The sequence below is a fragment of the Elephas maximus genome, chromosome 1, assembly GCF_024166365.1.
Source record: "Elephas maximus indicus isolate mEleMax1 chromosome 1, mEleMax1 primary haplotype, whole genome shotgun sequence".
Taxonomy (NCBI): Eukaryota; Metazoa; Chordata; class Mammalia; order Proboscidea; family Elephantidae; genus Elephas; species Elephas maximus.
In genome coordinates, this window is record NC_064819.1 from 204,488,505 (window position 1) to 204,515,910 (window position 27,406).

General features: G+C 36.7%; 1 protein-coding gene across 4 annotated transcripts in view; it reads right to left on the bottom strand.

Moving 5' to 3' along the window:
- Positions 1 to 27,406, bottom strand: part of HBS1L (HBS1 like translational GTPase) — a 97,555-nt gene that overhangs the window by 27,593 nt on the left and 42,556 nt on the right. For all 4 annotated transcript variants that reach the window (XM_049901607.1, XM_049901615.1, XM_049901589.1 and 1 more), the window contains 4 exons: positions 14,400 to 14,508; positions 9,396 to 9,658; positions 8,740 to 8,905; positions 4,486 to 4,603 (listed from right to left, as the gene is read on the bottom strand). In XM_049901607.1, the coding sequence (XP_049757564.1) occupies positions 4,486 to 4,603; positions 8,740 to 8,905; positions 9,396 to 9,658; positions 14,400 to 14,446 (594 nt within the window). In that variant the 5' untranslated portion in view covers positions 14,447 to 14,508. The remainder of the gene's footprint in view (positions 1 to 4,485; positions 4,604 to 8,739; positions 8,906 to 9,395; positions 9,659 to 14,399; positions 14,509 to 27,406) is intronic.

The following is a 27,406-nucleotide window of genomic DNA, read 5'->3' on the forward strand; positions in this document are numbered from 1 at the left end:
CTGACATACCCCTCCCTCCCCAGCTCTGGGAATCACACTGTTGAAGATGAAAAGAACAGAATCATTCCCTGTGGCAGTGAGACGGGCATTCTCAGACACTGTTTGTGGGATTGTCAAGTACATGACCCTTCTGGAGGGAATTTTCACAGACTTTTCAAAAAATTATATTTTACTTCACATCAATTCTACCTCTAGGAATTTATACCAAAGAAATCTAAGGATCTACAAAGATATTCATCACAGTATTGTTTATAATAATGAAAAACTGTGAATAATTACCAAAAAAACCAGCACATTCATTCTCTTGAGCCACTGAAACAGAACCTTGTGTACGTTTCCTAATCTTTGTGGATCATTTTGAGAATCAGACGAAAGACACTTTTTTTCTCATACACAATTTACGCACACACACACAAATATACATATATATATATATATATCAAATAAAAAGACAGAAAGAAGCTAACTTTAGCCTTATTGAAACTAGTTTTATAGGTTCCAACTATCTGTGTTGGTTCTTCTTTATGTGATCCATTTGCATCCTATGGATGCATCCTTTGGAAATATGCAAAAAAAAAAATAGTCTGTGCAGTCATCCATGCTCCTCCATTTTCATTCTCATCAATTATTTTTGTCAATGGCCTGTCAGGGCTTTTTTTTTAAAGGAATACACTATCTTTCAAGTCATTTTCTCTTCTATAGTTTTTGCCTTGCACGCATTCCTGAATCTCACAGAAGCCTGCTCTTCTATAATCTATAACACAATGACTAAATCTGGTATTCCCCACTTCAGCTCTCCAGACTCTTCCAGGATAGTCACTTTCTCTCAGGGTCCTCTTATATTCCATCCACATCATTAAGTGCTCTGGCCTTTTGGTCAGAACAGAGTCCAGAATAGCCTCTCTCTCTGTTGCTCCCTGAATGACATTTTGTACTTGTGCTGTCCAATTTTTAAAGAATTTCATATACAGTATCATATATCTACACCATAATGAAAAATTAAATGTCATAAAGTAAGCCAAGAATTTACCAGATAGTTTGCTCCTAGAAGAGAATTTCATAACTTAAATCAGAAGTATCACTCATATGCTTTGTCTGGTGGGGCAATCTACACTACTGTATTTTTTCCCTTTACTCATACCCAAATACTCCCTCTGTTCTACATCTATCCTCAAGTGCATTCAAATCCATTCCTTCCTGACTTATGATGCTAGACTCTAATTTCTTCAATTAGACCCAATTCTTTTGATCAAAGATTCTTTGTTAAGAGTACAAACTGGAGCAATGAATTTGAAAATTGGCCCTTCCACTCATATGCTTAGTTACCAATGGGTCTTACACCTTAGGCAAACAGTCTAATCTCACTGGGTATCAATTTGCTTACTGCCCACAAACGATAAGGATTAAACACAGTTTATATAAAACACCCAGCTCTGACCTTGCAAATCCTAGGTTCAATAATTGTAAATTTCTTTCCCATCAGATTTTGCTAATAACGGTGAAATTACATCTACCATTTTAGATTAAAATTTGAACTTCACTGAACTGGATTTAAGATATCTAAGGCCATAAGTATTCTTCCTAATCTTCTTTCTTATTGCCATCTCCAAAAAAAAGTACTGAGCAATTTCTCTGTTAATATTCTTTCTATGCAACAGCTCTTGTCTTTGGGAGCTCAAATGCTTAAAACATTTTTAAGGAAGGTTTTTATGATCAAGTAATATAAAGCAATTTTTCTTCATCATGTATACTATCTATATGCTTATAGGACATTTGTGTTAACTGTTCCATCCTTACAAGTCTTACATATCTATGCTATGATTTTTTGGAGGAGAGGCAGCATGCCCTGTATGCTTTTTTATATCTCCAAAGTCTACCACAGTATTTTGCACACTGAGTAAACTGCTTAATAGCTTTGAGTCTATTTCTTCATTTTGATAAGAAGATATCTCTTTGACTAGTGACAAAAGGAGACAGAAGCAAGCAGAAAGAGAGGGGCCTCACTTTTACCAACAAAGAGCCAGGAGAGGAACATATCCTTTGGATCCAGGGTCCCTGCGCTGAGAACCTCCTAGACCCAGGGGAAGACTGATGCCAAGACATGTGGAGATTTCCAAGGAACCGAGAGCCCACAGTTGCTGAAAGGAGATAAGGACCTTCCCCAGAGCTGACGGAGAGAGAAAGCCTTCCCCTAGAGCCGGTGCCCTGATTTCGTATTTCTAGCCTCCTAAACCATGACATGCAATAAATTTCTGCTTGCTAAAACCACTTATGGCATTTCTGTTACAGCACCACTAGATAACTAAGAATTTCTTCCTTAACCCACTCAGTTGGCCTAAGAGAATGGGGCCATCCAAAGCCAAGGGAGCAGAGTTGCCATCCCAGTGTGCCTGGAAGGTGGAGCTGAAGCCCAAGGCTGAGGGACCTCCACCCAGAATCCAGAGATCATGGCCACTGCCTAGATGGTCTCAGAGAACAGAGGATTATTTTCCAGCCTTGAGAGCTAATGTAAATTGTTCTGCTAGGTTTTTGACTTGCTTGGTGTCAGTTATTCCTTCTTTCCCTCCAATTTCTCCCATTTGTAACAACCTTGTGCCTGTTCTACCATTGAACTTTGGGAACAGGTAACTTGTGTTCTAGATTTCACAGGTTCACATATGAAGAGGATGTTTGCCCCAGGAAGGAATGTGGACTCGGAGTTGATTTAAGACTTTTGGGATGATATGATGAAGTAAAAGTGTTTTACATGTGGCAAGGACATGAATTTTGGGAGGCCAAAGGGTGGAATGTCATGGACTGAATTGCGTTCCCCAAAAACATGTGTCAACTTGGCAAGGCCATGATTCCCAGTATTGTGTGGCTGACCTCCATTTTGGGATCTGATTATCCTCCATTTTGTGATAAGTTATAAATTCTAGCCTCTATGCCTGTGGTTATGGTCCCATTTGAAGTGAGCTGTTTTGTTAATGAGGCAGGATTAGGTCATGTGAATGAGGATTAGGGTGGGATCAAACACCCTTACTCAGGTCACAGCCTTGATTAGACGTAAAGGGAGTCTCCCTGTAACCTTTTATCTTACAAGAGATAAAAAGAGAGAAAAGCAAGCAGAGAGGGACTTGACTACCACAAAGAAGAGCAGAGAACACAGCATGTCATTTAGACCTGGGACGCCTGCGCTGAAAACCTCCTGGACCCAGGGGAAGATTGATACCAAGATACATGGAGATCTCCAAGGAATGCCAGGCCCACAGATATTGAAAGTAGGCAAGGACATTCCCCCAGAGCAGATATAGAGATAACTAAGACAGGAATTCCGTTAGATAATCCCTAAAAATCCTTTCCTACCCTAATTCAACAAGAAGTTTGAAATAAATGATGTTTATGATTACTCTGGCCTCTAAAGATCCATAAAGATCTATAACTACTTATTCAGGTGTTTGCCTCTGCCATTAAACTATTAAAATATGCTTTGTACTCCATTGTATTCCCATACAGCCTACCAAAGGGTTGGAATACAGCAGGCATTCAATAAGTATTCACTGAATGAAAAAATATATATACACAGAGAGAGATACATATAAGGAGAGAAAGAGAGATTACATTAAAAACATATTGTGCCCTTTGGAAAATGCAGTGAGAAACAGGGATAATAACTACCTCACAGAGTTCTTATGAGGATTAGATTAAGTGCACATGAAACACCTAGTATGGTGTCTGGCCCATATTAGGTACTCAATCAACAGTAATAACTATTATTTTTCAAACTTCACTCTCATTCAATCCACGAACCTTAAAGTAACATTGTGAGATTATATATCAGCTTCCTAAAATAGAACCAAATAATTTTTTTTATCCCCAAATATATCCTAATTTATTCATGTAATATACTTTTTAGATTGACAAATGCTCACATTAGCATTTGCTTTTAATCGGCGATAGGCAAATTTTTTAATTCCCAATGTTTTCTGACAATCATCCATTACAAAGGAAATTATTCGCACTGTTTTAATTATTTAAAGTTATCAACCTTTTTTTTTTTTGTATTCTTATTAAATATTATGTAGGTTTACAAAGCAATTTTTTAATCTTAAAAAATAAATAAACCACCGGGGGGGAAACTACAAGCTTCACTATTTATGCACATATTAACCCTTTAAAAATAATAGAACTTGAATATTATATAGTAAAAAGGCAGGTCTTAAAATAAATACTCCAACCTATAAATAAATGAAATATAAAGCTACATCTCATGAAGTACTTTATCATTATTTTACTATAAAGAAATTCATAGCATTTATACATTTGCTCCTTTGTAATAAATTAGAAAAGATTTTATGAAGTATAGATGAAAACATCCTGGAAAATACAATTTTTCTCTATTTTTCAAACTTCATATTTTAGAAGTTTAAATCCTAGAATTATAAACTCAGCATCAGGAAATTTTACACACAACCAGTACACCAGAGTTAAAGAAATAGCTGGTACCTGGGCTGCTCCTGTGATCATATTTGGGATGAAATCCTTATGGCCTGGAGCATCCATTAACGTAATAATTTTGGTTTTGGTTTCAAACTTTGTCATACCAACATCCATTGTTACTCCCCTTAAACAAAACATAAAGTGATTAGAATACCCTATATCATCAGTGTAATGGATTAAATATTTAATAATAAGTTAAATGACAATCTAAATTCTTATGTAACAATGGAAATTTTATTACATAGGCTATTATTTTGTATAGTTAAAGCTATCAATTAGAGCTGAAATTTCTGCTGCAATAGAATTACACCTGTATGGCTTTGAAACAAGGTTGTGGGTACAACAGTGTAATTAAGGGAAAAAAAATTTATTCTTGTATTTCCCTTTTTTTTTTTTTTAAGAAGTAGTGTAAAAAATTTTTTTAAAAGAAAGATATGTGCACATCTCTGTAGGAAGAAAAAAAATGCTGCAGATGAGAAAAGATTAAATGAAGAATGACTATCAGATGGCAGTTTTCCTCATCTTCTATGTCTATGTTTCATCAATTATAGATATAAATGTATAAAACTTTCATTTGCAAGGTTAGTCAGTATACTACCCATTTTTTTATTTTTTTAAAGGAGGAATCAAAGGAGGTGCTCAATGAAAAAAACTGAGGGAGGTTAACAGTAGTTTGCTTCACACTCCATTTTATCCTTCCTGGAGACCCATGCAGTAGATTGAGATTATAAAAAAGCTCTGGGAGGATCTAGAAGAGTACTGAGTCATTCTAAAAATAGAGCCCAGGAATTTAGGAGGGGAATTCAGGTGGACAATAAATTAGGTAATCATTCATGCTACTTTCCCCAGAATACTTCAGAGTAATGAATAACAACATTCCCTTTTAATACGAAGAGTCCCAATTACAATGACAGATGTTCGTCCTAGCAGTAAGGCATCTGTGGGTCTCCTTAGTCGAGCCATTCTAGTTCAATCTGAAACTGAGTCATTCAAATCTGACAAAGTGATGCTTAATTCTCTTTAATAATCCAAAAATAATCTAGGATCCATGAGCACCTTAAGAACATTAATGAACCGAGACTTACACTGAAATTGTCCCAGACTGCTTTGACCAGAGTGCGCTCTTTTGACTCAACTCTGGTCTGTAACTATAACCCTCAGGATATGAAAATGTCACTTATTTTACTAATTTCTGTTTCTCAACATTTGCAGAACAGAGGATATATAAATAACACCTGTGTGATAAGCAACACTAATTATATTTTTGAAATGCTAATAAGGAATATTTGATGGTGAGTTAAAATTCCCAGTATGTATCTAAAAGCTTCTGCTATCAATAAAGGAATATTCTAAAACTACATTATGCTGAATGAACAGCAGCAAACATTAAAAGACCGTCAACCAGCAGATATACCATCAGAGACAGCTAAAATGACTGATAAGTCTAGGAATCAGAGACTGAAAGCTCACTTTCCAACTCAACTAACATATTAAGTAAACTTAAGCAAGTTTTCTAACTTAAATGATACTAGTCCCAATTTCTTTACCTACATACTAAATGATGCAAAGAAAACTAAAAAGCAAAATACCTTACAAAATTGCTTGCTAAGCTATAGGTGAAAATTATTCAGGCTGTTAATACTGATATCATATACAATTCCACTGATACGATAATACCCATATGCCTACGAGGAAGACCAGTTAATACAACTATTATTCAAATTTACACACCAACCACTAAGGCCAAAGATGAAGAAAAGTTGAAGATTTTTACCAACTTCTGCAGCCTGAACTTGATCGAGCATGCAATCAGGATGCATTGATAATTACTGGTGATTGGAATTCAATAGTTGGAAACAAAGAAGAAGTGTCAGCAGTTGGAAAATATGGCCTTGGTGATAGCAATGATGCCAGAGATCGCGTGACAGAATTTTGCAAGACCAACGACTTCTTCATTGCAAATATCTTTTTTCACCCACCACATAAACAGCAACTACACACATGGACCTCACCAGATGGGATATACAGGAATCAAATTGACTATGTCTTGGAAACAGACAATGGAAAAGCTCAATATCATCAGTCAGAACAAGCCAAGGGCTGGCTGCAGAACAGACCATCAATTGCTAAGTTCAAGTTGAAACTGAAGAAAATTAGAACAAGTCCATAAGAGCCAAAGTATGACTTTGAGTATATCCCACCTGAATTTAGAGATCAGCTCAAGGACAGATTTGACGCATTGAACACTAATGACTGAAGACCAGAGGAGTTGTGGAATGACATCAAGGACATCGTACATGAAGAAAGCGAAAGGTCACTAAAAAGACAGGAAAGACCAAAGTGGATGTCAGAAGAGACTCTGAAGCTTGCTCTTGAAAGTAGTAAAGCAAAAGGAAGAAATGATGAAGTAAAAGAACTGAACAGAAGATTTCAAAGGGCAGCTTGAGAAGACAAAGTATTATAATGACATGTGCAAAGAGCTGGAAATGGAAAACCAAAAGGGTAGAACATGCTTGGCATGTCTCAAGCTGAAAGAACTGGAGAAAAAATTCAGGCCTCAAGTTGCAAAGGTAAAGGATCCTATGGGGAAAATATTAAACGACTCAGGAAGCATCAAAAGAAGATGTAAGGAATACACAGAGTCATTATACCAAAAAGAATGGTCGATACCCAACCATTTCAAGAGGTACCATTTGATCAGGAATCGACAGTACTGAAGGAAGAAGTCCAAGCTGTACTGAGTATACTGGAGAAAAACAAGACTCCAGGAATTGACAGAATAATATCATTTGAGATGTTTCAACAAACGGATGCAGCACTGGAAGTGCTCACTCATCTATGCGAAGAAATTTGGAAGACAGCTACCTGGCCAACCAACTGGAAGCAAGGATGGTAAAACTATGTCTTACATACTTTGGACATGTCATGAGAGATCAGTCCCTGGAGAAGGACACCATGCTTGGTAAAGTACGGGGTCAATGAAAAAGAGAAAGACCCTCAATGAAATGGATTAACACAATGGCTGCAACAATGGGCTCAAGCATAACAATTGTAGGCACAGGCACTGTTTCGTTCTGTTGTACATAGGGATCGCTATGAGTCAGAATAGACTCAATGGCACCCAACAACAACATACAATTCCACTGTTTTTCAAAATTGGCAATGGTCCAACTAGTTCACCTCACTAGGTTGGAAAACAAGTTTGTGATACTAAAGAGGACACCTACAAGGGAGAGAAAATAAAAACTGTAATATAAATTCCTATTTACCAGAAGAGCTGAGGAATATTATGACCTGCTTTACTGAGAATTATCTTCTATGTTATAATGCAGACTATCCATGACTCCAAGAAAATAAACATACACATAAAAAGAAGTATGAAAATCCAAATACATTCTCTACTCATATACAGAATGAAGATATCAGGGATCATGTTTTAATTTCTTTGTTGACTTAGATGGATTTTCACAGGAGTTCACAGGACTTTAGAGTCATTATTTTGACACAGCTGATATACCTGCCATTTCTCTTAGTTTCTAAGGTGTCCTCTTTTCTGACAAAGGTGCCATTGGCTCCTCATCCCTAACAGCACTAACATCATATATGAACACATCTCCACTCTAAAAAGATTTCAAAAGAAACTATTCTTTGGTCGGAAATATGTCAGTAGCTGCATTCTACTGCCAGAATCCCCATAAAATTAGCATTGAACACAATAACAGAGGAGTTATGGACTGGGTTAAATCTATATCGAAGTGTTTAATGAGTTGTGTGTTAATTCTACCCCATAAAAACATAGTACAAAACGTATAAAGATGACTTAAATCAAAGTAATTTGGATTTCCTGATCATCTTTATTTCAGAGAGAGTTAACTTTTCTTTATAACCTGATATAAAATTAAGAGTCTTACTCATAATACTAAGTCAAAATCAAGAATGTGGTATGTACTTAGGAAAGGAATAAATTACCCTTCTTCCACAAATAATTAGCATAAGGTTTTTACTGCTTTTTTCTTTTGTGTAGCTCTAACATTCTTTTAAACTATTCTCACCAAATTTTGAAGATAAAATACATATATATAGAATGTTACAATGAAAAATATAATAAAAATTTTTCTGATAACTTAAGGTTTTTCCCAAAAATATTCAATCTCTAAAATATTTCATGGTGTGTTTCATATAAATTCAACACATATTACCTACTTATTTTAAAAGACTACATATCATTTCAAACTGGAAATTGTGAAACATAGTGACTACCTTTCCCTTTCTTCGCCAGTCTCATCCAAAACCCATGCATATGCAAATGAAGCTTTGCCAGCCTTTTTAGACTCTTGTTCATACTTATGCATAGTTCTTTTGTTTACATTACCCAGAAGATAAAGCATATGGCCCATCAGGGTACTCTTCCCAGCATCAACATGACCTAAGGAAAATTGAGTCAGAATTAATACTAGATACATTTTTCAGTTGCTGTTGATATTGAGGCATTACATGAATGTTTAATTCAATAGTTCATGTCAGTATCTAGAGTAATTAAATACCAATTTTTATCAAATACAGTGAAGACATCTCTAAATGGAGAATAAAAGACCATGTCTCTTAAAGAGCAGAAAAAACTCCCTTGCTTTTTGGAAATTAAAAATTGTCAACAAGACAGGACATTTTCAAAATATTCACAAAATGAAAGTGCCATAACAGAGTCTAATGACCTGCTTGGTAACTGGGCAGTGTTTTACCCCAGGGAGATTTGGAAGGATGACTAGAGAGCATTATGATGCAATGCCTCCTTGGTCCACGTCAATTACACTCAGACAGAAACTCAGAGTGGAATGAGAGTTTCCTTGCGGCCATTAGAAAGTATGTCAGGCCTAACGCAGAGCTGACTGACAACGCTGAGCAACAAAGGGCATTACCAATGACCACCAAGTTGAGGAGTTGCTTCCCCCCCTGCCTCTTCTCCAGTTCTGCTTTCACATCTATCTGCTGCTTCAGCTTGCTAGACTTTTTCACTGGAGTTGGTGTTGAACTCTGCTCTTCAGATGCCTGAACGGTGTGGGATAGAAGAGCTGACTTAGAAACACTTTCAAGAACATCAGAAGAAGCAATGCTGGTATCTTCACTGGGAGGTCCTTTTTGAGGTGTGTGGAAACTATGACCATTTTCTTCCGCAGTCAGTCTACAGAAAGTAGAAATAGGAAAAAAATGTTTTAAACATCTCAAATGAACTCTTAAATGTTAGAAAGGCAGAGAAGTTGTTTCTTCAAATTCCTTTACACTCCAAACCAAAAGTGATCTCTGATAAATGACTACTGTCTGTTAAGGTGGAAATGATAAGTAACTACACCCAAACCACACAAATACAGACGTGGAAGATCCCAGGAGAAAAACAGTCTACCAAAAATTAAGATAAGAAGAAAATACCCTGTAAAATAACTGAAATTTAAAGTCTAAGCCTATCTCCTTGGCTATGTAATTCCATCATAAACAGATGGCAAAAAGGAGATATTTTGTGAAAATTTGCACCAAATGTGTTCCTAGAAATAAATTAGTATTAAAAAATTGTTTTTCTCCTAACTCATTCATCCAACAGGACAGAGACTTACGGTATTTATTTCTTTTTTGCAAACACTATTCTTAAAGGACACAGCTCTGAATGTCTATATTTTCTTAACACTTTTGGAAGAAGAGTTTTAATTCATTAATTCAACAAATACTTGATTTCCTAAAAAATACAACTTATACTAGGCACTGGATGTTGAGAAGAGAAGAAGATATAAAAAATAAGAACGTCCTCTACCACTTCCAGAAAAGCCTACAATCTAGTGAGGGACTCAGATATGTAAACTAGAAGCAAGGCCATCTAGTTTAATTTATTCTCTCTCTGACAGTGAAGATACTTCCAAAAGTTAAACATTAATCTTAGTTTTTCGATAGCTCTCTGAATACTCCCCATAGAAATTAGTACTAGTGTTTCTCCACCAAAAAAAAAAAAAAAAAACCAAACCCGTTGCCATCAAGTCAATTCCACCTCATAGCGACCCTGTAGGACAGAGTAGAATTGCTCCATAGGGTTTCCAAGGAGTGAGCGGCTGGTGGATTCAAACTGCCAATCTTTTGGTTAGCAGCTGAGCTCTTAACCAACTGTGCCACCAAGGAGACCTACAAAGAATGCCATCTAATTAATCAGTCTACCATATGACTCACAGCTATGGATAACATAGCTCTGGATAAACAGAATTAGGAAAAAGAGTAGGTTAAATTGCAAGTAAGTGAGAAAAAAGCTAATTATATTCAACTCAATGTGGAGTTGGCAGAGAAGAACTACATACACGAAACAATTTGCAATAACCACTTAAGACTGTGGCATAGTGGAAATGTGCAAGAGTAGTACATCTATTGTCTTCTTTCCCACTATATCCAAAAACAGATTAGTATTTCCCTCTCAGGACATTTTATACGCTCAACACTGGCCATTCATTCTAAGCTTCAGAAAGAGTTACACTAGTTATATTTGCAACTTAATTAAAAACCTCATATCCATTCCCATTTTATCCTGTTTTTGCAAATCTCTATTAATAAATTTAGGTATTTAGTTTTTAAAACTGCATAAACACATTAGTTCCATCTTGAACTAATTAGGAGAAAAATTAATACATAGAAAATGTTTCTGTTCTTTAAAGAATTCCAACAGGCAAATTAAGTGAAATCAAATTTAGACTAACATGTACAAACGTTTATGAGAAACACCACGGCTACCTGACAAATCTGCACTTAGAGGTGTAAAAGAAACTACAAATTACAATAAACGTTTTCTATCAGAATGACTAGACATAGGCTCTGGTTCTGATTCACCCTGGGAGAAATCAAATATTTTTTGGTTTTGGTCACAGAATCTTTTCTCCAGTGGAATGTTTATGTTAAATCCAATATGGAAAACAGATAAAGCAGACTTGTCATGGTTGACAGAGTAGGTAGGAGTATGGCTCTCAGCTCACCCACCAATCCAGACAGCCCCCAGAGGTGCTACTCAAGACAGCAAGTTCTTCACAAAATATAGGTCTGACTTGGTCATTTCACTTACAATTCAATAACGTAAAAGGTTTTCTCATTTTCATGATAACATTCCCTTTGAAGTAAATCTTAGGTAAAGTGCAAATTAATTCACAAAAATTATACAGTGTTCGAGGGAAGTGACCACAGTACACCCACTGCTCACTTATTGTTTATCTCATTATCTGACATTTTGCATTTACAATAGTAAAAAATCTACTGTCCAACTATTTTGTACATTAACATACATCTGGCAGTAACAAATGCTGAGGTGAGAGGTGAGAGTAACGCTGGCTGTGATGGTTAATGTTACGTGTCAACTTGGCTGGGCTGTGACTCTCAGTGTTTTCGCAGTTATGTAATGATGTAATTTGATAGTTACGTATGATGTGATCTGGCAGGTACATAATGATGTTGTCGTCCTCCATTTTGTGATCTGATCATCCTTCATTTTCATATAATGCCAATTTTCACATAACGACCTAGTCTTTGGACCCTAACCATGTCGATAAGCGAGGCGTGGGTATAATTAGAAAAGCATCCTAGGTAAGTCTGCACTTAGCAAACACTTTTGTATATTATGAAATAAAAGTCATTATTTTAAGATTTTTAAAAATCTCTAAAAACGAGGTCCAAAAATGGCCATTCTCGGTTCAGGGCTATAATTACTGATTGTTATGAATGAAAGAATAAGCTGATTGTTTTTTCGGATGCCTTCTGATAAAATTTTATAACCGTATCAAATATTTTAAAAAGACTAGCTTCATTAAAAACAAACAAAAAATCTTTCCAGAAGTGGGAATGTTTCTTCATGAAACTAGAGGCTTAGGCTTTTTTTGGAGTTATTTAAATGATACCCGGAAGCTAATAATTTAGGTTTAAAAGGTTAAATGCAGAGTATTTGTTCACTATGCAATGGCCTATCCATTTTGACTAACATGCATCTTCAGAGGGGTATTTAATATTTTCAATATTAGTGTAGAAAAAGTTTGCTGAATCCATAATTACAGACCTTTCACATTCTGAGGACTTCTCCCAAAAGGCCACAGCAAAATACTGGCTCACAAGCTGTGTTTTTACTTTTAAATTATTTCTAACTTTATTTTAAAATAAAAGTATTTCCTCAAAGACACTGATCGGTAAATATTTAAAGACTACTCTGAGAGGAATACAATGATGGACATAAATGATTTCTTGTCCTCATGAAGCATGTAGTCTAATAAAATTCTAGAAGGCCTGCACTATACTTGTAAAGTACATAGTTGGGTTTTCAAGAATTATTTATTTGTATTTCTTGATCATTTATTACAAACTATTTTTAGAATTATTCACAGAGGACTATGCATTTATTTCTAATACACTAATTTGGGCTTATTTACATGTTTAATAAGGCTTCTGAAACTTTTGCAGTAAGATCATAAATCCTTAGAATAAAGAATCATGTACTTTATTTGTTTTTCTCTCTCAATGTAAATAATCCTATAATAGGATAAAATGACAGGAGAGACTAAGAATAAAAAATGCACCTATCCTTATGACAGTTCAATCTCAATTCACAAAAAGGATATACATTAAGCTTTTTGTAATTGAATCAGAATTCAAAATTATTTCAATGGGCTGAACTTATTCAAGATAAAAACTAACTTTTGCATTCATCCAATCATTCAATTAATGTACACTAAATGTCCACTATGTTGTAGATATAGAGTCCTTATCCTCATTAATTTGAAATCTAGTGGATAGTCTTTCATTTATAAAATCCAAGAGTTGAACTAGGTGGTCATTGAAGTTCTTCCTAAACAAGACTCATGACACTTTTACTAATTTAGATAGAAGAAAATACGGGATTTAGATAGAAGAAAGTATAGGAGAAAAAGTAACTCTGCTAAGCTTATAAAAAAAAAAGCTTATACTTCTTGAAAATTAAAAAACAAAAACAAACCTTCATTGCTCATTTTGATAACAGTGTTCTACTCTATCTTACTGGCAGTTAAAATATATAAAGCTTATAGGGAACAGATTTTGGAAGTGACTGAAAAATCTGAAAATCTTAAAGAGGTTAAAAAGTAATGTTTTCAATTGTGCCTTTAAGCCTTAAGTAACCCACTTGCACTTGTCCATTAAAAACTCTTGGAATTTTTTTAGAAACTGCAGTTATGAAAAAAAATAAGTACTACTAAATGTATAATTTATTATAATTTTTCACTAGATGTCTGAAATTCTAGGTATTATTTTTTATGTCTGTTACAACAATCCATTTTATTCAATATGAAAATGTGAAGAAATTTAAAGATAGCATTTTAATTATAAAAAAGAAAAATTTTTTTTAATAATTCCATGATTCAGTGACAGTAATTCCCAAACACCATTTACATATACCACTCAGAGCCATAAAAACTTAGTGCGGGATTTCATAAAATAATGTTTGTTTTTTATGTTATGCTATTTATTCCACGTGAGGAAATTGACAGTGATATAAATTCAGTGATATACACAACTAAGGCTAGCATCAGGCTTAATTTCTCTAATTCCCTGGCAGCATAGTGGTTAAGAGCTATGGCTGCTAACCATAAAGGTCAGAGCTACAGCTGCTAACCATAAAGGTCAGCAGTTCAAATCTACCAGGTGCTCCTTGGAAACCCTATGGGGCAGTTCTACTCTGTCCCACAGGGTCACTAGGAGTCAAAATCAACTCGATAGCAACAGGTTTGGTTTTCTGGTTTTTCTTCTCTCTTTGTACTATGTCATACTGAGGACGTATGGTAGGTATTTCAATGGTAATGATATATAAAACTGAAACACATCTGTCTTTTACAAGCAATAGGAGACAATATTGATTTCAAAAAATTAGAGTTTTAAAATCTTACCCAGGTACTTCAAATCCCATAGTTTGCTTCTTTCCAGATACAGTCATTTTAGCAACTTTTGGCACAATTTCAGAATCACTTCGAGATGACTGAGAATCTACTGATTTTCCTAATTAAGAAGTAAAACATAAAAGGCTAATTAAGTACAGTGAATTTCTAGAAATATATGTATTACCTATTATGTCATATAACTATAGATATGATAATTAAGTTTCATAGAATTCACGCCTTTACAAAAACATTTAGTAAAATATTAAAATACTGTAAGAAATTCTCCTATCACCCTCTTCTGGGAAATCCCCTAATGTCTGGACTCTCCTATGCTCAATCTCCTTCAAATCTCTTCCTAATTTTGAACTGACTGTTCAGTTTCAGTATTAAGAGATCACAAGGTGGTTTCTGCACTGAGCCTTGTCCTGACATTATACCTAGACCCTACACCTCCCTCTCTTACCACGCCCTTTCACAATACTAAAATTATTTGGTCAGTTAGCAGATGGCTAAACTATTTTTAATCTTGTGATACCTGCAAACTGATGAGCAAGTTGAGTATCTGCTCAATTGTGCTAGAACAATGCATACTAATTTACTTGTATACAGTCTTAGACTTCATATTTGATATCTAGAAAGAATATGGGGAAAGAAATCAATGTTGGAAAAGTGAATTGAGAACACAGCGGAGGAGTAAATTACCAGCTAGCTCCCAGTAAGACTCTTATGCATTTGATCCTTTAAAAAATATATATTTACATATAATTGTGCATATATATATATATAAAATTCATGACTTCCTTAACATGTTATCTTCATAATTTGTAATAAGAACACCATCAGGATTGTGACTACTTAACTCTATGGAAACGTCATGCACCATATAGACACAAAATTTACTGAAAAAAAAAGAAAAGATAAATTAATGTATCAATTCATTCAGTGATTGTTGTTTGCCTACTATATGCCAGGCACTGTACTGGAAATCTAATGGTGAGCAAAAACAGACATAATTCTTACACTCAAAGAGCTTTTAGCCTAGTGGAGAACATCTATTAAATGATCACAAACATAAATGCAAAATTGAAACTATTATTAGTGTTACAAAAAATTCACATACGGTACCATCAGATTTGATGATGGGGTACATGAATTAGTCAGAGCTTCCCTAGGAAAGTGAGAAATGAGCTAAAATGCCAACACTGAGTAGGAATTAACTAGCAAAGAAAGGAAGAGCATACTAAATAGAGTGCAGCTAGTGTAATGGCCCTGCTGTCAAAGGAAGCACGGTGCTTCAGGAGTGACAACGGAGGTGGGAGGGAGCATGAGGAGTGAGGTGAAGCTGGAGAGATGGGCAGTGGCCAGACAGAGCAGAACCTTTAGGTCATGTCAAAGATTCTTATATTTGTTCTAACAGTAAGTGAAAGGCACCAAAATGATGTAAGCAAATGGGGAAAGGGGGAAAGACAAAGGAGAGAATAAAGTGACAACATCTGAAAATGGCCCGTTTGGAGATAGGGAAAATCATGAGATTGGGACACATTACAAATTTATCCCCTTTGCAACTTCCAAGAGGAAATGTCAAGTAAGCATTGAACATATTGGTCTGGAGCTAAAAGAAGAGGTCTGAGGTGGAGCACATATTTGTGATTTATCAGTATTCGAAGCCATAAACATTTGGAGATCACTAAGGGAGAGAACAGAGTTAGAAAAGAAGTCTTAAGACATGGCTTTGGGAGAACTCCAACATTTAATCTCAAGATTAAGAGGAAGATGAGCCAGCAAAGAGGTGAAGAAGGAGACCCAGGAGAGGATGATGCCAAGAAAGGAGTTGGGCATTACCAAGGTCTGAGGCTGCCGTGAAGTCAAATGAGATGAGGACTGAAAACATTCACTGCAGACATGATCGCTTCAGATAAAAGTCATTGGTGGAGTCACCAAGAGCCATGTGAGAGAAGTGAGGAATGTAAATACCAGAATGCATTAAAGAGTGTAAGGAAGGTGAGGAAACAGAGACAAAAAGTACAAATTCACAACTTTATTTGCAACTTCAAAATCCAAAAGCAAAACCTGGTCTGCACTAATATGAGGCTACATACAGCCCTTACTTACCCACTTAAAGTGGACAGTTACACATTTTAGTGCAGAAATAACAATTTTGTTTTGTAATCAAATGATTACAAGGTGCTGCCCCAGACCCAACTTGGGCTATAACACCATGGATTGTATATACATATTAATACCTTCCTAAATGCAAAATATTCTAAATTCTGAATCAAATCTGACCCCAAGGGTTTTACCTAAGGGACTGTGGACCTCTGTAGATGACTCTTGCAGAAAACTTAGCTGGAAAGGGAGGAATGTGATAGAATGGTAGCAGAAAGTGGATATGGGGTTAGACTGATGGAAAGGATAAAATTAAGAGAGATAGGCTGACAATTTTAGGAAGAGATTATCAATATTTTCAGGTTTCTGAGAATGTAGAAAAGGATGGAGATGAAGATAGGAGAAAGGTTCGTTTCTTGTACTAGAAGGCTGATTCGTAGGTTTAAGTGCTGCCAATGGCTTCTACTTTCTCCTTATCATAAAAGCTAGTAGCCACCTACTGAGACTGAGAGGGGCAACCCAAAACCAAACCCGTTGCCTTTGAGTTGGTTCTGGCTCATAGCAATCTTACAGGACAAAATAGAACTGCCCCATAGGGTTTCCAAAGAGCGGATAGTGGATTTGAACTGCTGACCTTTTGGTTAGCAGCTAAGCTCTTAACCACTACACCACCAGGGCTCCAGAGAGGGGCAAGTAAAAAAAAAAAAAATTGAAAAGCAAATAAGGTTTTCGATATTTGCACAAAGGAGAATGAGTTGAACGGAAAGAAAAGGGTGGGGGGAATTGCTGGGTAGTACTGAGGGCCCACTGAAGGTAATGAATTCATAGGGGAATCAATCTGCCCTCTGTGTCACTTTCTCTAGCATCGTTCCACCATTTAGATGCAGACAAAGCATAGGCTTTAACTGGTTCATTCAGGGTTAAGATTTTACCCAAAGATGCAAGGAGAAAAAAAGAAAAACAAGGCAGTTGAAAGTACTGGGGGGAAAAAAAAGTTACTGAAATGATAAATCATGAAATCTAAGCTGCATAAAAAATGAAATGACAAAGGAAGAGTACTGATTCACTGGGAGATAAGTAGAAGGGTCTATAGGTCAAGAAAGGTCATGGTATGATAGGCTCAATAGAGAGGGTTGTAGGCAGAATAAAATGTGTGAATGAGGAGGGAGAATTATAGCTATTGCTGATGAGAGGTTAAAGTCACTAGAAATGAAGTGGTCAAGTAACCAACCTAAAAGTCCAGGGTGTTGTATAAACCATCCACAAAGATGCATAAGTAACCTATGGCAGTGACAGAGCTGGGGGTGGAGAAGAAAAGTGTAAGCCAGTTGCCAAAGTCTGTGATGAATATGGAAACGTGGCCATGAGGTTGATGACAGCAGTGAGGACTAAGAAAGACTAGTTCAGGCTGAATGCATGAACGTCAAAAGAACAGAGATTAAAAAAAAAAAAAAGGATGGAATAATTATGTTAGAAAAGAAAATAAATCCAACCTTCTAGATTCTGAGCTCTGAGGGGACATAAATGATGGCAAGGAAGCAGAAAGAACATCATAAAAAAAAAAAAAATGAGGATATAGAGGGATTTGCTTCTCATGAAAAAGGTAGTTCCTAAAATTACGGCAACCACCACCCATCTGTCAGTTTGTTGTACTGTGGTGCCTTGTGGGTTGCTAGAGGCTATGTTACCAGTATTTCAAATACCAGCAGAGTCACCCATGGTGGACAGACTTCAGGGGAACTTGCAGGCTAAGACAGACTAAGAAGGCCTGATGATCTTCCAAAAGTTAGCCAATGAAAACCTTATGGATCAGAGCAGAACACTGTCCAACTCCCTTGCTTTGGACATTTCTTCAGGAAGGCTCAATCGTTGGAGAAGGATATCATGCTTGGTTAAGTAGAGGGCCAGAGAAGGCAAAGGAGACCCTTGGTGAGATGGACTGGCACAACAGCCACAACGATGGACTTGAACATGCTGTGATCATGAGGATGATGCAGCACTGGGCAACGTTTCGTTCCGTGTACACGAGGCTCCCGTGAGTCAGAGTCCACTCAAAGGCAGCTATCTATCTATCTATCTAGCATTATGTCAAAACTGGAGATGAGCAGGAAGTCAGGGAGGGACAAAAGACTAGGATACTTAGAGCATTACAGTGATGATGGATTATGTGCATGTGTGGCAAGGGGTGGGTATCGGCAGGGCAAACATTCCCGACTGATTTGGACAAGGAAGAAAGAAATGGTGGATTTGGAGCTTTACCAAAAGAACAGAGCATTTTCATAAAGGATGAAAATGTCTCTATCCAGGTTCCACAGCCCCAACTCCCAGTTCCCACTAAGATTTATTTTCCTATTTTTCAACCATTCTTCAATGTAAAAAATGCCTTGACCCATGTATATTATACATTTAATATACTGAAATACTGTTAATTTTGACTGAAGGACGGCATATAATGGCATAAAAGGTCTCTAGGCATAGAGAAAAATTATAATATAATCCTGCAATATTTCTGGGGACAAATACATACACTATTTTTCCTTTTTGGAGTTTTATCAATAATATATCAAATCCAATGTGCGATATTTTAAATATTTGGTAATTTACTAGACAAAGAAGTCTAGTATTGTGGATCTGAAGAAACCACCTATTAAAGCAGTGGTTCTTAAACCATGTTTTTCAGTCAAGGATTCCTCTGGAAAATCTAACAAAAAACACGCGACACTTGATAGAAAAATGTATCATAAACACAAAATTCTAAAGGATATTTTAAGGGGTTCAATGAGTCCAACTTGAGAACCCTTCATCTGAGAGGCAACTTTGGCTCAGGCTATTTTGGAAATACATTAATTCAAATTAATACTATCCACAATCAAAGATAAAATGTACATCCAGTAAATTTACCCACTGAGCTGTCTTGTTAACAGCCGTGTGATGTTGTTGTTGTTGTTGTTGTTGTTAGATGCCGTCAAGTCAGTTCCGACTCATAGCGACCCTATGCACAACAGAACGAAACACTGCCCGGTCCTGCGCCATCCTCACAATCGTTGTTATGCTTGAGCCCACTGTTGCAGCCACTGTGTCAATCCACCTCGTTGAGGGTCTTCCTCTTTTCCGCTGACCCTGTACTTTGCCAAGCATGGTGTCCTTCTCCAGAGACTGATCTCTCCTGACAACACATCCAAAGTATGTAAGACGCAGTCTTGCCATCCTTGCTTCTAAGGAGCATTCTGGTTGTACTTCTTTCAAGACAGATTTATTCTTTCTTCTGGCAGTCCATGGTATATTCAATATTCTTTGTCAACACCACAATTCAAAGGCATCAATTCTTCTCCAGTCTTCCTTATTCATTGTCCAGCTTTCACATGCATATGATGCGATTGAAAATACCATGGCTTGGGTCAGGCGCACCTTAGTCTTCAAGGTGACATCTTTCCTCTTCAACACTTTAAAGAGGTCCTTTGCAGCAGATTTACCCTCGACTGCTGCTTCCATAGCTGTTGATTGTGGATCCAAATAAATGAAATCCTTGACAACTTCAATCTTTTCTCCGTTTTTCAAGATGTTGCTCATTGGTCCAGTTGTGAAGATTTTTGTTTTCTTTATGTTGAGGTGCAATCCATACTGAAGGCTGTGGTCTTTGATCTTCATTAGTAAGTGCTTAAAGTCCTCTTCACTTTCAGCAAGCAAGGTTGCCTCATCTGCATAACGCAGGTTGGTAATGAGTCTTCCTCCAATCCTGATGCCCCTTTCTTCTTCATATAGTCCAGCTCCTTGGATTATTTGTTCAGCATACAGATTAAATAGGCATGGTGAAAGAATACAACCCTGACACACACCTTTCCTGACTTTAAACCAATCAGTATCCCCTTGTTCTGTTTGAACTACTGCCTCTTGATCTATGCAAAGGTTCCTCAGGAGCACAATTAAGTGTTCTGGAATTCCCATTCTTCTCAATGTTATCCATAATTTGTTATGATCCACACAGTCGAATGCCTTTGCATAGTCAATAAAACACAGGTAAACATCCTTCTGGTATTCTCTGCTTTCAGCCAGGATCCATCTGACATCAGCAATGATATCCCTGGTTCCACGTCCTCTTCTGAAACCAGCCTGAATTTCTGGCAGTTCCCTGTCGATATACTGCTGCAGCCGTTTTTGAATGATCTGCAGGAAAATTTCCGTGTGATGTACTTGCACTTATTTGACCACATCACAAAGTCCCCCTCATAACTAGTACCATCCTGGATGGCTGGCACAGTCTACTGATATAGGTCAGAAATTAACTAAAATAATCAGTTGTGAATCAATAAGAGATAAATATGAGTGTCCAAGCCCACCGTATTCAACAAAAATATAAAATGTTTACTATGTTCCCCCATTCTCCCCAAACAAATGGAAATTCATTCACTGTATAACAATCTCAAGAAACTGAGTATTAAATTTCCAGAGAGCTCACCAAAAAATATGGCAGCATGGAGTGAATACTGGGTAGGGGAAAAAAAAAAAAGGAACCTGAATTCTGGTCCCTGTCCTGCCACTAATTAGCTATTACCATAAATAAGGCTTAAGCTATTCATTTAATTTCATTAGCTTTAGTTTTCTTACCTATATAATGGAGTGCTTTCTCTGTGTATACACAAGTCTATGACTTCCAAACCACTAAGATATCCTTTAAATCAAACAGCCATCAGACACCATGAGGTAAAAATAAAATGTGTCTTTCAAAGGAAGATTATCAATGAACTCCTCCAAGACATGCAAAACTTGTGCACCAAATCAGTCACCCAAAAGACACACATTATGAGGATTCATATATTAGTGATTAATCTTCAGGCTCTGGTAAACCAAAAAAAAAAACCAAACCTGCTGCCACAGAGTCAATTCCAACTCTAGGCGACCCTACAGAACAGAGCAGAACCGCCCCACAGGGTTTCCAAGGAGCAGCTGGTGGATTTGAACTGCCGACCTTTTGGTTAGCAGCTGAACTCTTAACCACTATGCCACCAGTTTCTGGTAGGATGGAGAAAAGAAATCAATCATTGGTTAGATTTTGTAGTCGGCCAGAAACAATATTTACCTGGCTGAAAAGTACTGCTCAAGTCTATTTGTTCAATAAAGAAGGAACAAAGAAATGACTTCATTTTAGTGAAAGGGCCTGGACTTGAATCAAATTGCCTCACCTGTCTGTCTGGTACACTGGAATGAGAAACTGCCTTCTGTCCCTAGCGGTTACCACTTGATGGACTGCTTCCACCAGCATCCCAGTGCTTCCTTTCTGGGACTAAGAGTTAAATATAAGAGTCTAGGTTTTCTCTTGAACATGGCATGATATAGGTTTCTTGTCCTGCTGATTATTTTTAAATGTATAATCCTTTGCAAAGGATTCAAAGCCAGGTCTCTCTAGCATCACGCAATTGTCACCGACTATTGAGTTTAATGAAGGCCTCTGCTTGCACGGCCACGTGCTTACCCACTTCTAACTCATTCCTATGGTTTTTAAGCACACTTGATGTTAGACTACTACCTCTAGACGGTAGGAACTGCTTTACACATAAGTTCATATAGTCTATAGCACATTATTCAAAGCTCTGACCCCAAAAAGGCAATAAACACAGTTTAATGATTAACCCCTAAGGGCTTGAATTTTAAAACCACGGCTTGACGTCCATTGTTTTTACAAGTTATTTTAGATCTCTTCTTCAGGCAACAACCTCCTCAATTTACTCTCTATCTACTTCCTCCACCTAATACCAGCCACCTCCTGATGTTCAGGGATCTGGGTTCTATAAAGCCAACCTAGAATGTGTGGGCACTCACATATGCACTTCTGCCAGACACTTTACATGGTCTTTTACCTTCACAACAATGATGCAGAGTAGGTATTATTATTTCTACTTCAGAGAAACTGAGGTTCAGAGATTGTATGCTAAATGCCATACAATCCTGAGTTCTGACATAACTAGATTTTTTTTAAAAAAGATATGAGTGACAAAGTGGCTATTCTCAAAAACTTTATACACTATTTTGAGAGACAAGAAAGTAATGAAAGCTGCAGACACAAGTTACAGAGACAGTAAGCAAGTATGCATCTGAGTAATTTATGGAACGCTGAACAAATGAAATAAAATTTGACCTGATCTTGAAAAGTGGGCAAAAGAGGCAAAAATAACTGAGAAACAGCATATTTAGAAGTCAATGGGGCAAAACTCTGAAAAAGACTGGGCAGTGATCAATAAACTTTTACAGTAAAGCCACATAATTGAGGCTTTGAATCAATTTTTTTTAATTGTGCTTTAGGTGAAAGTTTACAGAACAATTAGTTTCTCATTCAAAAACTTATACACAAATTGTTTTGTCACATTAGTTGCAATTCCCACATTGTGTCAGCACTCTCCCCCTTTCCCTTTCCACTCTGGATTCCCCGTGTCCATTTGTCCAGCTTTCCTGTACTTTCCTGCCTTCTTGTCTTTGCTTTGGGCAAGTGTTGCCCATTTGGCCTCCTATATTTGATTGAACTAAGCACGCCCCTCACAGGTTACTGTTTGTTTTATAGGCCTGTCTGATCTTTGGCTGAAAGGTAGACTTCAGATTCACTTCAATTCTGAGTTAGCAGGGTATCTAGGAGTCATAGTGTCAGGGGTTCCTCCAGTGTCTGTCAGACCAGTAAGTCTGTTTCATGTGTGAATTTGAATTCTGTTCTACATTTTTCTTCCCCTCTGACCGGGACCCTCTATTTTGATCCCTGTCAGAGCTGTCAGTGGCGGTAGCCGGGCACCATCTCGTTCTTCTAGGCTCCAGCTGATGGATAAAATAACTTTTTGTAAAAAGATAGTTTGTAGATTTATGTTTAAAAATTCTACATTTTTATCATTTAATAAGGATAAAGTTAAACAGAAACAGTAGTAAATATTCTAAATTAGGGAGAATAATTATGTATACTGTTTTATGTTAGGAAAGATAATTACTGACACCTTAAAAAAAAAAAAAACCTTAAGATTCTTTTTAAAAACCCATTGCCATCGAGTCAATTCTGACTCATAGCGACTTTATAGGACACAGTAGATCTGCCCCAAAGGGTTCCCAAGGAGCAGCTGAAGATTTGAACTGCCAACCTTCTGGTTAGCAGCTGTAGCTCACCGTAGCTCTTAACCACTGTACTACCAGGGCTCCACATTAAGATTAGGTAAGAAAACAAACTTAGAAACTTATGTGTGATAAAGATGATTTTGCCATAAAATGTCATGCCATGTCTCATCATTCTGTAACTCCTTTATTTTTCCAAACCATTAAGGAGGCATCCCCCAAGCTTCAGTGTTAGGATCCTAGTTACTCTCCACAGGTATCTTCTCTGGAATAATCAATTCCAGTTAGCCTAGTATGGCTAGAATATCGAAGGCTTTGCACCCAGGAAATTCACAGAATGTAAGCCTGGCCTTGTTATCAAATATTCTGGAGACTAAGTTTACTCAATCCGCAAAATGAGGGTATCACTACCTGTACCATCTACCCCACAAAGATCTTGTAGCATGTATTATATATGGAAAAGCACTCCAATTATTAATTTAAAAATAAAAATTCTCTAACGAAACTAAAAAAAGTCAGACCTTTGTTCTATGGAATTATCATTATATGTATATGAATTTCCTTGGCAGAGATCTCTTCAAAATGTTGCTGAAGTTTCTGGTGAATACATTTTTACTGTAATATTTTTAGTCTGACTGGATATTTCTGTACCATTAACTTTTTTTTAAAACAGATTTTAGGATCAAGGAGTATGAAAACAAACATAGATCTAGTCATAGATATACAGTAACACAATGTACCTTACCTTAGCTTGAACCCAGCATTTTATTATTTGCTTAAATGTCATGCAAGTGAGTATATAATATAAAAGAATGATCTGAAAGTACAAATCCAGTGGGACTACTTTGGGGAAAAACATGTCAAGTTTGATTTTGTAGTTCATCTGGAAGAGTAAATGTGAAAGAATGACCAACAAAAACTGTGAAGAATGACAGGGAGGCCTGAACTACCAGATATCAAAACCTCTATACAGCTGGAGTAATTTAAAAGCTGGCAATGGCACAAAACAATAAATAACTCACTGAATTAGAATATAGCATTTGTAAACTGACCAATTAACAGGGAAAAAATCACACACACACATATATATATATAAATGAGAATTTGGTGTATGGAAAATATAGAGGAATAGAAATATAGATATAAACCAAAATTCAATATATGGAAAAAAAAAGTTTTTCAACTCAGTGGGAAAAGGAATTGTATTGGAAATTTTGGCTATTCATTTGGAAAAAAAAGTTATTTCTATGATATATCATATATAAATTCCTGGTTGATTAAAGATACTGGCATAAAAAAAGAAAAGTATGAAAGAATACTATAGTCTTCAGGTAAGGAAAACTGACAAATTTTATATAAATTTTTAAAAATTTCTCTCTGATTAAAGATACCATGGGCAAATATACAGTGGGGAAAATATATGTGAGGGGTTAATATACAGAATAAAAAGCTCCTAAAGCCAGTAAGAAAAAAAAAAAAAAAAAAAACTCAACAGAAAAACAAAGTGAGCACTAACCCCGGTCAATAAGCCTAAGTTAAGGAAAGGCAAGGCAGGGAGAAAAAGGAAAGGGAGAGGAGGGGAAAAGAGAGGTGAAGGAAGAGGAAAGGAGAGAGGATAGAAATAAAAAGGATGGGACAGAGGATGGGAAGCAGAAAGAGGAGGAAGAACAAAAAGAAGTATTTCTACCTACTGATAAACTAACTTGCAGGGTTGCCATGGGAAGCAGGAGGAGGAACACTGACATTGTTGGTAAGAATATGGCCTAGTACAACCTTTGACAGGAAAAAGTTGACAAAATCAAAAATTTTACTATATATACTTCTGGGAAAGTAGTCTACAGAAATACTAACACTACTGTGCGACAATATATGAACAAGAACGTTTACTATGATTACAGGGCTAAGAGTTTACATTAGTCACGGCCACATCTACCCTGAGACCAGAACTAGATGGTGCCTGGCTACCACTGCTGATGGTTCTGACCATGGCCACAACAGATGAACCCTAATAGAGCGGGACAAAAATGTGGAACAGAACTCAAATTCTTAAAAATCCAGATTTACCAGACCGGTTGAGACTAGAGGACTCCCTGAGACTATGGCCCTGCTGTTGTTAGGTGCTGTTGAGTAAGTTCCAACTCATAGCAATCCTATGTACAACAGAACTAAACACTGCCCGGTACTGTGCCATCCCCACAATCATATGCTTGAGCCTATTGTTGCCGCCACTCTGTCAATTCATCTTGTTGAGGGTCTTCCTTGTTTTCGCTGACCCTCTACCAAACATGATGTCCATCTCCAAGGGACCTGTCCTTCCTGATACTGCCCTGAGATATTCTTTAAGCCTTGAACCAAAACATCCCAAGGTCACCTTTTAGTGAAACAACAGGCTGGCACACAAAATAAAGGCTCTTACCTGTGAGTACAGTGCTCCATTAAAAAATCATCTGTATGAGACCAAAAGGTCAACAATTATTCTAAAGCAAAGATGAGAAGATAAAGGGGCAGGGAAACTAGAGCACTGGAAATGTAGCCACCAGAAGACAATTAAAGAGTGTTAACACATTGTGAAAAATCTAACTAATGTCACTGAACGGTTTGTGTAGAAGCTGTCAAATGGGAACCTAATTTGCTGTGTAAACTTCCACCAAAAACACGATAAAATACTATTAAAAAAAAAAATGTTTACTGTGGTGCTGTTTGTAATGGTCAAAAACAAACTGTGAATACGCATCAACAAGGGAAATGTTAAGTAAATTATGCATTCAGACAATGGAATATTATGTTACAAATATACAAGCACTAGGCCTACATGCATGAAAAGATAACCATGACACGTTATATGGAAAAAGCAATCACAGCATCATACAGAGACGATCCTACGTCACCATTGGCATTAAGAAGTCCAGAAGGGTGTAAGTGAATTTTAAAAAGCAATTATTTCTAAGAAATGATACAAAGAAAGAGAGGAGGTAACTTTCATTTTAAACTTCTATTCTACAATGACTATATTTTTATAGTAAAATTTTTATGTGAAAACATATATGTTAAAGCAAATATTTCAAAACATTAAAAACTTGTTTCCTTACTGTCTTTCAGAGATTCTCTTGACTTTTCTTAGATACTAAATCTACTTAATAACACACAACTAGAGTGCCATATCATTGCTCCAAAGAGTTATCTGCAAAAGAATTAAACATCTACTACATACAGCCACCATCTCAAATACATCATCTGCTAAACTCATTCTTTACCCACAAAACCTGTTTCTTAATATTCTTTTCCCAGACAGCCAAGCTTCAAACCTCTAAATCATTTACTCCTGACCTCCCTTTTTCCTGCAATCTCTATATCCAATTAACACTAATTCTGTTAAACTTTTCTTCAAAAACATTTCTTAAATTTGTCTTTTTCTTCCCACCTACAAAGGTCAGACCCTTATGACCTCATGTCTAGGTTACTGAGCCATCTATGTTTTTCTGCTTTCAGTCTCTCGCTCCCCAAACCATGTCTACCACTACCAGGAGGCTTTTTCATCATCTCACTCACCTGCTAAAATACATTCAGTGGCTCCATACAAGAAAATCCAAATTCCTTAGCTACACGTACATAGTCCTTTGCAACATGACCAAATTTACCTTTCAAGGCCCATCTCTTCCTTCCTACTTCCATAAACAGACTTGAGATTCTCTTGTATAAACTCTTATTTTCTCACATCCATGACCATGGGCCATGCTATTTTCATGTCTCAGCTCTCCTCCCCAAGCTTACACCCATGACTCCCCTTTCTTCCTCCTTTCCCACTTTCCAAATCCAAATTCTTGTTC